Source organism: Schistocerca serialis, chromosome 9, assembly GCF_023864345.2.
Source record: "Schistocerca serialis cubense isolate TAMUIC-IGC-003099 chromosome 9, iqSchSeri2.2, whole genome shotgun sequence".
Taxonomy (NCBI): domain Eukaryota; kingdom Metazoa; phylum Arthropoda; class Insecta; order Orthoptera; family Acrididae; genus Schistocerca; species Schistocerca serialis.
The window spans coordinates 281028570-281040760 of NC_064646.1; the positions used below are offsets into that span (position 1 = coordinate 281028570).

General features: G+C 42.1%; 1 protein-coding gene across 1 annotated transcript in view; it reads left to right on the top strand.

The window, feature by feature from the left end:
- LOC126419543 (alpha-tocopherol transfer protein-like) overlaps positions 1–9226 on the top strand; it is a 33169-nt gene extending 23943 nt beyond the window's left edge. The window contains exons 5-6 of the mRNA XM_050086733.1: positions 5551–5653; positions 8984–9226. Of these exons, the coding sequence (XP_049942690.1) occupies positions 5551–5653; positions 8984–9135 (255 nt within the window). The 3' untranslated portion in view covers positions 9136–9226. The remainder of the gene's footprint in view (positions 1–5550; positions 5654–8983) is intronic.
- Positions 9227–12191: the final 2965 nt, after the last annotated feature.

The window sequence follows — 12191 nt, forward strand, 5'->3', positions numbered from 1 at the left end:
AATGTGTGTGAAATCTGGCCGGCCAGAGTAGCCGTGCGGTTCTAGGCGCTACAGTCTGGAACCGAGCGACCGCTACGGCCGCAGGTTCGAATCCTGCCTCGGGCATGGATGTGTGTGATGTCCTTAGGTTAGTTAGGTTTCAGTAGTTCTAAGTTCTAGGGGACTGATGACCACAGAAGTTAAGTCGCATAGTGCTCAGAGCCATTTGAGCCATTTTTCTTTTTTTTTTTTGTGTGAAATCTTATGGGACTTAACTGCTAAGGTCATCAGTCCCTAAGCTTACACACTACTTAACCTAAATTATCCTAAGGACAAACACACACACACCCATGCCCAAGGGAGGACTCGAACCTCCGCCGGGATCAGTGGCACAGCCCATGACTGCAGCGCCTCAGACCGCTCGGCTAATCCCGCGCGGCTGTTACGCCATGTGTAACGTGTAATGGTGTCAGATGTTTTAAGAGCCAGTACTTGCTTGCATCACATTCATCATGTTGACTGCATTGTCTTTCAGAAAGTTTTAGTATAAGTTTCTAACAGTCACTATACTACTACGTACCCCCTCCCCAACACCCCCGCCGTCAGGCGGCTTTCGGCTCTTTCGTGAGTTTGTGCGTGGCGCACACTGAGCCCCAAGCTATTGCGATCTTTCTCCCTTCCCGGACTGCATTCCCTTCAACGTACCGCTCGCTTCCTGTCCTCGCTCCTTTCGCTCTCTCGGTGTCCTTGATCACATCAGCCTAACTCTCCTGGTTTCTGCTATCTCTCACGGTTTTATTCCTCTTGTTTTTCATTCTTCAACTTTCCTTTTCGGCGTTTTTGGTCCCCATTTTGCGTTTGAACTCATCTGCTGAATTTTGCCTCCGTATTGTGAGCCAACTGGAGAAGAACACCTTACTTAGTGTCTTTAGCGTGTGGCCGTAGCGCATCTTCCACCGTTTTCTCAATGCCTTTCGTTCCGTTGTGCTTTAACCCTATATAGCCCGCACAGTAGCCGGTCCATGTGGTGGGGTCGTTATGGACCCCTTTGGTTGAGTCGCATGACAACATAGGCATCACGATTCTAATACCTAAACTACCACCTCCGTTGTATGCGTAGGAGTGGTTGCTTGTCATTCTGGGGCCTCGATACGGCAATGACCGCCGTGCCAGACAGTCTATGCTGTGGATGGGTACGCCCACAAGTAAATCCCTGACGAGAATGGGTGCTATCATGGCGCACGCTTTGTGTATGAACGCATTACACTAAAAAAAAATAGATGAACCGTTCTTCTACGGACATCACTTTAGTTGGGAATGGATACTTTCATGCTACTTCTTATGCAGCCACTCACTAGAACTGAACGGGACATTTTCATCGCCACAAGGTCGTTACTTTTCTTGGGGACTATAGAAGACAAGTTTGACGAAGTTGATTCTCTGAGTGAGATCTAGCCGGATTCGCTGTTGATTAGAACTTCTTCTACAGCCCAATCTGAGGCCTTTCGTGCCTGTGACCATCTTGACGACTTTGATTATTTCATTTTATTTCTCATATTTTCAGAGGCCTTAAGGACCGTCACATCGATACCAGCACTTTTATTCTGGCTCTTAAGGGGATTCCCTCCCTGAGAAGGCCAAGGTCGTACTTTATTATCGTGATGTAAAGCCGTACTTCCGTTCTTGGGAATTTAAATGCCCATTACTCCATGTGGGGCAGTGCTGATTCATCTAATCTGGGTCCTCATAGACAAGTTTCTTGCGGGCCACCATCTGTCCCTTCCTAATAATTGCTCCCCTACCAATTTCAGTGCTACCTTTGGCACTTTCTCTTCCATTGAACCTTCACTAAATTCGCCTCCCTTTCTCCCTTCCTTGCATTCCGCAAAATGCCCGTTGTGACAGCGACCATTTCCTACGGATTTTCTCGTTCCTCTCCATCTCCTGATGGCCAGGTTACCCCACTGGAGTTTCCATCGAGCTGATTGGCCTCTGTAATCCTTCCAGGTCGTGTTTAACTCCTCCTTGTCAGTTTGGACTGATGAAGTCGTCCGTGACATGTCCGACATGATTATTCGTTTTATAGGCATTGCCATCCTGTGCTCAGCAGGCCTCGTTCGCCCCCAGCTGATCCCTTGGTGGAGCACAGGCATTGAAATCGCCATCTGTGATCTTTGTCGAGCCCTGCAAACCTTAAGCAGCACCCATCCTCCACCAGTCTAATTGCTTTTAAATAGCTTCATACCAGAACCTGTTACTTAATCAACGAGAGCAAGCAGGTGTGTTGGGAATGCTTTGTCTTCTCCCTAGGTTCTTTTGTCCTTTTATTACGGTGTTGGCTGTGGTCTTCAGCCTCCATTGTTGCCAATGGCCGTCTTCCACCCTGAGACTTGGTCTCACAGGTGACCTTTGTACAGATCCATCAGTTCTCATGGAACACCATGCAACACATTACACAATGGAATTGGTGTCAGCCTTCAATCCGGCTGAAGCTTCCCACTTATGTTTTACCCATTGTCAAGCGAAATCCTTCAATAGACCTCTTCCTGAATGGGAGCTTCTTTCAGCCCCCTTCGGTTGCAACATTTCAGCCTCTGGCTCGATTCCATACATAACTAAATGCTTCAACACCTCAATCCTCTACAATGACAATAGCCTCTGCAGGTGCTTAACTGTGTTTGACTCCAAGGTGTTTTCCTCTCTCCATGGAGGGACAGTATTTTGGTTCTGATCCTGAAGCCCAGCAAAGAACCATCGTTTCTCTATAGCTACCAACTGATCACTCTGACCAGTATCCCATGCAAGTTATTCGAATGGATGTGGCTCACTGGTTCTGTAAGGTCATCGAATTTGGAACCTTTTGTCTCCTTACCAGTACAGCTCTTGGGAGGACTGTCTCCAATCTATCATCTTCTTCAGTGGCGAACTGCATTTCAGCACACCTTTTCTTATCACCAACTTTTCCACAGTTTTCTTAGACTTTTCATAAGGCATACGACGTGACTTAGCGCCATCATATTTTCCTTACACTCCATGACTGTGGCTTCAGGACCCCCTTCCAATTTCTGTTCATCAGCTCTTGTTCCACTGGTTGTTCCAAGTTTAGATTGCCACCATTCTCAGCTTTCTATGGGCCCTTTTCTTCATCGCTATTAATGGACGTGGCCTCCATCAGACCATCGGTCACCTCTTCTCAGTGTTGATGATTTCTGTATGTAGGCTAGTTCCCACTCAGTGGCCTCTGTGGAGCGACAGCTCGAGGACGCCATCTGGCGCACTTCCAGGTGGACTCCCTCACATGGTTTTCAGTTCTCCTCCCCACTCTCCCCTTAAGTAGCAGGTGATGCATTTTTGTCACATACTGCAATCCACCTAGACCTGGAGCTCTACCTTGATACTCAGTGCCCAACCATGGTCACCCAGTTCCGTTTCTTGGGTCTTCTCCTTGACAACAAGCTTATTTGGTTGCCTCATATCTGCCATCTGTATATTGGCTGTTTCCATAAACTCAGTGTTCTTGACTTCCTTCCCCACATGTCTTGGGCCACAAAGTGTTTGACTCTTCTTTGCTTTTGCTGGACCATAGGTCTGTCTTGTTTGGACTACAGTTGTTTATGGCTTAGCTGCCCCTTCCACACAGCCACTGTTTTACATGGTCCACCATTGTGGTATCGATTTGGCCTCAAGTACCTTTCACACTAGCCCTGTTGACAGTCTTCTGGTTGATGCTTGGACCCACCTCCCCGTCCCACCCCTTCCTATGCCATTGTTATCCTCTCTTTCCCTGGCCACCCCTTATTTGCTATTCTTTTCATGGCTTTGGCTCGTCACCTGTCTCCTGCCCATCCTTATGCGGGATTACCAGCAGGGTGCCACCTTCCTTCTCTAAACTGTGACTCCATCGTTCCTTTTTTGTCCTGTTCTCCACAGTCTCCCTCAAACAGACCCCTTGATTAGTTATTCACCCTCACATCCAGATGGATCTCCTCCACGGTCCAAAAGCCTCCATTGCTCAGATGGTGTCCCATTGTTGATCTGCCTGATCTTACAACGGTTTTAGGATGCTGCTGTTTTTAGAGTGATGGCTTTAAATCCGTTGAACACATGAGATATGCTATCTCTTCATATGTGGGGTGTTTACCACAGAACTAATGGCCATTTCTGGGGCTTCAGCTTTATGAAAAAGTCCTCCTTCACACAAGTTTTGTGTGTGCAGACTCGATGAGTGGCCTTCAAGCTATTGTCCAGTTTCTGCCCACCATTGCTTGGTCTCTACCAACCATAACCTGCTCGCTGATCTTGACTGTATGGTGTGTTCAGCTGATTTCCTTTGGAATGTCCAACATGCACATGGGTATTCCAGGTCAGCTTTCTGATTGTCTGAATTGGGTGTGGGTGGTGGGGAGCGGAAAAGCCACCTATCCTCCTCCTCTGCAACTCCTCCAGGAGTGGATTTGCAGCTTTATGTGAAATTGCTTTTCGTTCAGTTGTAGGGTGAACTGGAGGGGGGGGGGGAGGACCACCCCCAGTCTAATACAGTTCATGCGATTACGGGAATTCCTGCTACATGGTGTTTGTCCCTCCGCCTCTCCTGTTGGGAATCTACCATGATCTTCCGACATTGTATCAGACATATCAGGTTCATTCATGATTTTTTACTCTGTAATGAGGCGCAGTGCTCCCTCCTTTGTAGAATTGGGGCTTTCCTCAAGGTGATCCATATTTTGCTGGACTGCCCCTGCCTTTTGGCCCTTTGCACTAAATACATCCTCCAACTCTTCTAGTCTTGGATGTCAGTGGATGACCCTTGTATGTTTTTGTCCATACTCGGTTTGCTTCGTCAAAGTGGTTCCAAGATTTAAATACACGAATTCCCTTCTGGAATTGGAGCCCAAAGGTTAGAATTGGCATTGGTTTGGTATGCCTTCGGCCTTGGCTCTGCTCGGACCAGATTTCTCCCCCGTTTTCCCTACGTTTTATCTGGTGTTTTGTGCCTTTTTTCCCATTTTCGTACGTCTTCTTCCCATGGTGTTATTTCGCGATCATGCTGTAGTATGAGGATCGGGATGATACGGCGGCTGTGCCGACTTCCCAACGCGCCCAGCGTTTCTGGAGCACTCCCTGATCTCGCTATACAACTTTACCACCACACATCCCTCCATTGACTGATTTACTATTACTTGATGATTCAGGAATTGTTGTGTGGTAAATTCCTTACTTGGTCAATTCTGTTCAGTACTTCTTCATTAGTCATGTTACATAACCATCTAATCTTAAGAATTTTTCTGTAACACCACATTTGTAAACCTTCCGCTCCCTTCTTCTCCGTGCATATTACTGTAATACACACGATGCCTATGTAAAAGTGATCCATAGATGAATAAATTTATAACTTTCACCACTACTACATGGGTAAATATAATCTCGGAACTGTTTAGTGTCACTTGTTATACATCGTTTATGTAATATTACATTCTTCATATTCTCCATACATCCTATGTATTTCGTGAACGATATGTTTTATTGCACTCTTCAATATTAATTTTAACAACTTACATCTTTTTGTTGCAGGTCATGATTCATCCCGATCTGGAATCGTTGCACAAACACTTCCCAAAGAAAATACTACCGGCAGAATATGGAGGGGAGGCAGGACCTATCGATAAAATACAAAGTTAGTAGACGTCTTTTCTGTCATGAATTCAAATAGTTTCTATGATTAATATAACACCAGTGAACCTCCAGTTCAGAATCTAACTCCCATGTATAAAACGGTTTCACATGTCCAATTATGTACAGTTGATATGCTTATTAACTGACACTAAGTACATAAAAACTTTTTGGCTGATGACGCAAAACCACTATAATGTTGGTTTTATTCTATATAATTTGTGTTTGTTTTAAGAAAAGTTAATTTTCACTCAGCTTAATGCTTATGAGGTCATATATAGCTGAATTATGTGTCGTGCAGTGATATAATTTTGGAGGTACATTCAGTGGTATATTTGGATAGTGTCTGAAATACGCGCTGTGGACGAAGTTGGTAGTACAAAAGTTGTAAATTGAAACGTCATGCCTGATGCTGATGTTTTACTGTATGAACAGTGAAGATGTAGTGAGTGAGAAACTTTTTTCCTTTCATTATTTTGTGGGTATTTCAGCCAGAAAAGTTTTCGAGGAAGTTTTAAATTATGTGTAAAATTTGTTGGAAGTCGCTAAATGCTCTCAGTCTCAAACGCTGGATGAATATAGTCTGCGTAATTTGCTGCCTCAAGACACGCACATAATTTTTATTTTTAATACGTGACTTACTGTGTTAATCATTTTAAGTAAGGCTATACATCTTAATCAGTATACATCAGTATTTTAGGTTTGTACATTCCGTCAATAGTACATGAAATTTTTTTTGCCACTGGAAAGCGCTAGAAAGACACAATGCAACTGGAGTTTAGTGGCCATTTTGTGATAGGTCCTATCTGCGTGGTAATGGAATGTATTTCACTTTCTGTATTGCAGAGATGTGTAAATTATAAGTTCTCAAGTACACCTCCAAAAGTCGTGAACCTAACTCAAAGCAGAATTCACTTCCTGTATCTGGTAAGCCTTGACCTTGACCAGTCTTTTATATCAAAATATTTTGCAGTTGTCGACGTGACTAGATTCAGTGCACAGGAAATATGAACAATAACACCTTTATTTTCAAGACGTTTCGGTAAATTTCGAAATACGCGAATGGAACAAAGGAAAGTAATACAAAAAAGGTGAAAAACCTATCAGAAGATCTAGGAAGAACATTTTCAACGCTGTACCGTAACCAAACTTATATCTATCGATCCTGTAGTTGCATGTCAGATCACTCAAAAAGTGGTTAAGTCAAAGCTTACAAATATTATAGGGTTCAAGATGTTCTTTCTAGATCGTTTTGTTGAGAGTTATAATGCATGTGGATACTGATGATAAAATACGTCAGTTCAAAACGAACTCGCACATTACACTGCATTGAGAGCTACATGAAATACTGTTAGACGAACGTAACGTGGCTCACGACAAGGCATGACACGATAGCAGGTACACATTGGAAAATGCACAAGCAGTCAAGTGTACATGTTTTGAGGATGGACAGAGCAGGCATACTCATACATGGAAGCAAAGATCTACGAACATCATGGCTTACACAAGTCTACAGATGTTCATTTGAATGCTTTAGACGAAACTCAACATTGCAGATTCAAAACATCTTGCCCAATACAGTTCATAAACTTACAATTTTTTTCTTATCTTATATCTTTTTCATTACTCTTCTGACATATCACTTGTTTGTAAATACACTGCCCTAACAACTTTGTTAGATACAACTTCTCTTATTTAATGATGTATAACATCAATATGCTGTGACCTTTCTTGATCTGAAGAATCAACAGACGAAGTTATCGCTATCTTCGTTAAGTAAAACAATTCTTCGTTTGAATAATAATATCCTGGACTTGAAAGAACGACTCGCTCTTCCAGATCATTTATCCGTTTTAAACGACAGTAATCTGGATATCAGGATACAACAACTTGTCGATTTGGGGACCTGAGAATCTAGACCCAAACATTTTGAGGGTTCTAGCGCATGTGGTTACTGCCGGTAAACTAATTCTGTTGAGAAGAGTAGCAAATGTATTACTGTACACTTTATTAGACCGCTTCAGTTTAAAAGAAACTAGCACATTACTCTGTACTGAGTGCTACATTACATACTGTACGACTTACAGAACATGACACACGACGAGACATGACCCAGTTGCAGATACACACTCGTAAGTAGACATTCAGTCAAGTGGACACGTAGTGAGAATGAGCAAATCAGAGACACTGGTGCATAAAAGCAAAGACATACAATGGACATGGGTCAGAGGAGTCCACAGATGTTCATGTGAATGCTTTTTGATTAAACTCAACATCATTCATAGGTTTTCCACTGGTTTTCGACGTATTTTCGATTGATTCTCGAATTCAAAAGTTTAAAATCCAAGCTTCTCTCTGCAGAAACGTGTATTTCTTCATCACCCTGCTCAAGAGCGGACATAAATAACGAATTAAACTATTTTCACCTCATGGACCTAAAGCGTCCGAAACTCATCGTCTGATTTAATAAAGCACGAAATTTTTTGTAGCTAAAGTCGTTATTATTCACAGTTCCTATGTATAGATATGAGCGATTAGTAGTGGCACTGAGGTTATTATCGCTAGAAAAATGTAAAGACAGAATAGAAATCTCATGTGGACAAAAGGCAACACAAATTGGGCCAAACTGGAACGGCGTTGCATAACTCTGAGCTACGCTGACGAATTAAAATTATAAGATAATCTTCTGAGAATCCAATTAAGGCTTTTAAAAACGACTTTACTAATAACTATAACTTTTAGTGGCTGCATCGTAAGTCCATTGTGAGAATTTGCTATGCTTATTATCATGACTGATAATGCTCCGATTGTACCGGTTGGTTTTAATTTAAGTGCGGCCACTCACAGAAATCCACAATATGCTGTAACTATCTTAAGGCAGCTGAACTTGGTAGATAGTCTAATGCGTTCAGCGAAACCCATCTAAACTGTAGAAAAGTATTTCAAATTTTAGCCACCAGGTGCAATTCTGGCGCTGTATGGCATCTCCAGTGTTAATATTGAAAGATTTGTGTAAACGGCTGTTAATAATCGAGTCAATATTATGCCTTTCTCACTTTTTTGACCTTTTCTGCCCGTTCCAAATTGCATTGACATCGCCAAATTCGCACCTGGTGGAGCTAATTTTTTCCAGCGGAGATTTGTTCTGCATCGACGCTTTAAAATGTCTACAATGTTCCCCTTTCGCACGTTAATTACAGCCCACAATGGACGTCTATCAGTAGCTGTACTTTAGTTATAACCACACGGAACTGTATTGCTATTATAAGAATGGGAGTGTTCCAGGTCTTGATGACACTGAAATTTCAAGGCTACATACTTTGCTTGATTCCAGATATGTGGAAGGAGCGCATTGAGAGGAACGCTGAATTCTACAAAGAGGATGAACAGTACGGCGTGGACGAGTCCAAGAGGCCGGGCAAACCCAAGACGCAGACAGACCTGTTTGGCGTAGAGGGCTCCTTCCGACAGCTCAACGTGGACTGAGGCGGCGTCTTCGTTAGAAGAGACGCTTCCGAGAGCTCACATAATGATGGGGAAAGCACGGAGTGGTTCACAACAGCAGAACAGCCCCTTATGAGCCTCATTACTGCTGTACTTGAAAATGGCGGTTCGCGACTGCGCAGTCTTTAAGACTGTTACATCGCCACTGTACTTTCGAAGTAAAGTCAACACTGTCAACATGGAAAATAGTTTGTCCACTAATTTTAATTTTATTTTGATTGATTTTCTTGACGCTTCCTACTTCCCAATCCTTTATTGTCTGAAAGAGATCGGTGGTGAGACATTCAGTATCCAACCTCTTCGTCTGCATACGATCGGTACATAAGATTTTGTATTTCTGTTCATCTTCCAGGGTTTGCACAGGGTTTGGATAAAGTCAAAGCAGCGTTTGTACGAACGTTATTTGTAAACCTACATCTGTTTGGTTATAATAAATTACTCAAGCAGCTTAAACAAATTTAAAAAAAATTAGAAACTACTGCTCTACATACTAACCATTCAGGCTTGAGTATTTACCACGGTTCTTAAGCGATTCATAAGTTCCCTCTGCATAAAAATATACGGCAGGAAGTTTCAGGAGAGGAGACATGTCTGGGCCGTAAAATGCTTAAAAAAATTCTATGTCATTGCAATCCGTTCATGTTTTTATTTGCGAATTTACCTTTTACTGTGTGTATTAACGTGATCAGTATACAGAGGCCAGTGAAAACTGGGAAGGAAAATACGAGTGGAAATTTTCTAATAGGCAAATAAATTACAAAAAATTACATGTTGTCAAAGATTACGTGAAAAAATTTGAGTTTTCTGAACAAGCAGAAGGTGTGACTTCCACAAATACACCTATATCTACAATTTAAAAAAAAAGGCATTCATAAACCTTTGCCAGTAGCTAAAAGGATGTTTCCTAAAAAAAAAAACTCCGTTTAGTCTGGAGCAGTAATGGTCCTGGCGTTTTTGCCGGTCACTATTTGAAAACACTTTTTCCTGTTGGTACGAATGGTAAAAAATCCAGTCAAGTTATAACAGCCCTGTGGACAGCTGAGCCACGTTTCGCACTTAACACTTAATGAGAATTTAATTTTTCGCTACTACTCAGGAACTGAATCGACTGACGTCTCAGTTGGGCGATGGAAAATATATAAAAAATTAAGCAACAATTTTTTTTCATACTCATTTAAAAGTTAATTCCAGTACAGCCCATCGATTTCTATGAGGTTCTCAATCAGTCCCTGGGAATACTTTTAGGATTTTGTTTTAATTATTTGGTACGTTTGCAGTTAGATTTTCATTCTGAAAATCGCTGTAACCGCTCTGCCAGAAAATATTTTTGTTATTGAAATTTGATCGTGCTACAGTCAGAGATTGCACGCGGTGTGAATTACTAGTTTTATGTCATTGTGTCAGCTGTAATACTGTCTTCATGGTTCCTTAGATAATAAGAGTGCGGAAATTTCATGTATTCGAATTCAAAAATGGACAACTGGAATTTTATAAACTTATTTGCAAGACATATCTTCGTTTGGTTTCCAGTTGAAATTTTGCGGATTTTTTTGTTACACTTTATTGAGTCAAGTAAATGTCTGTGCGACGTAACACTGTTTCTTGACAGCAATCCACAGCCTTAAGTTACCAAACATACGTAATACCGCCTTTTGGAGTATAATATACACGGTGTTTCAGGACTTCACCAACAAACTTCGAGAAGAAATGGGATCAGTATTATTTATTTATTTATTTAACCTGGCAAGATTAGGGCCATCAGGCCCTCTCTTACATCTAACCAGGCATTCTACTTATTTTACATTCATATGTTTTAGTAGGCATGTTAAACTACATCTAGTACAAAAAGCGAAATAAACAATTTGAAAGGTACACCTGGAAAAATACATACATATAGAGTTTATATTCTTAGGTCACAAGTACTGTTATAATTAGACATTATTGAAGAGACAGATTTTAGGTAGGAGTGCCGGCAGCAGGGAGTATGAGGGAGACTCATGGTGAAGGGAGGAGAAGAATAGAGACATGATGAAACATAATTAAGGAAATATAAAGGAAAAGAAGATTGCGTGGCTAATAGAGAAAGATGAAGAGGAAGGCATCTCAGGAGCAAGATAGGAGACGCTAGCTTTGCTGTTTGACAGATGAGGGGATTGTCCTTGTACATTAATTTTGTGGAGAACTTTGTGAGGATGATAGTAGGAAATGCTTCAACTTCTTCTTAAAAGCAGCAGGAGATCGAATTTTGCGCAAGGTAAGGGGCAGTTTGTTCCAGAGGCGGACAGCGGCAACTGAGAAGGAGTTTGCAAAAGTTTTTGTTTTGTGAGTGGGCACAGTTAGGATACCAAATAAGAGTGACCTCGTGTTTCGATTATGATGACATGACAGGTTTTTAATCTCTGAAGCAAGGTACTGGGGTGCTTGCGCGATGAGGAGTCGGTGGAGTAGACATAGAGTGTGGTAGTCACGCAATTTGTCCGGCCGCAGCCACCCTAGCTCGAAGTATGAAGCACTAACATGATCATATCGGCGAATGTTGCAGGTGTAACGCACACAGGCATTCATGGTTAGCTCTAGCCGTCTTTTGTTTTCACTACTCATGCCTTGTTGAATCACATCACAATAGTGGAGGTTCGGTAGAACGAGTGCTTGCACGAGCTGGCGTTTCAAGTCCTGTGGAAATATGTTCCGAAACTTTTTGAGAGCATAGAGACAAGCAGACGTCTTTCAGCACACTGCGACTGTATTCTCCGCCCAGTTGAGATGCTCATCCAAAGTTACACCCAAGTTCTTCACTGTTTTCTGATATGGTATTGGAGTACCGTCGAGCAGAATAGGAGGTAGCCATTCGCGGAAATCTGAACTTATTAATTTCTGATGGGCTATTAAGATTACTTGCGTCTTTTTTGCATTTAGTTTAAGCCCTAGGTTTTTCGCCCATCTCACTACTGAAGACAGATCATCATTCATCTGAGCGATTGCAGTGTTTACATCTTCAGGTCTGACGCTTAGGTAGAGCTGGAGGTCATCGGCATAGA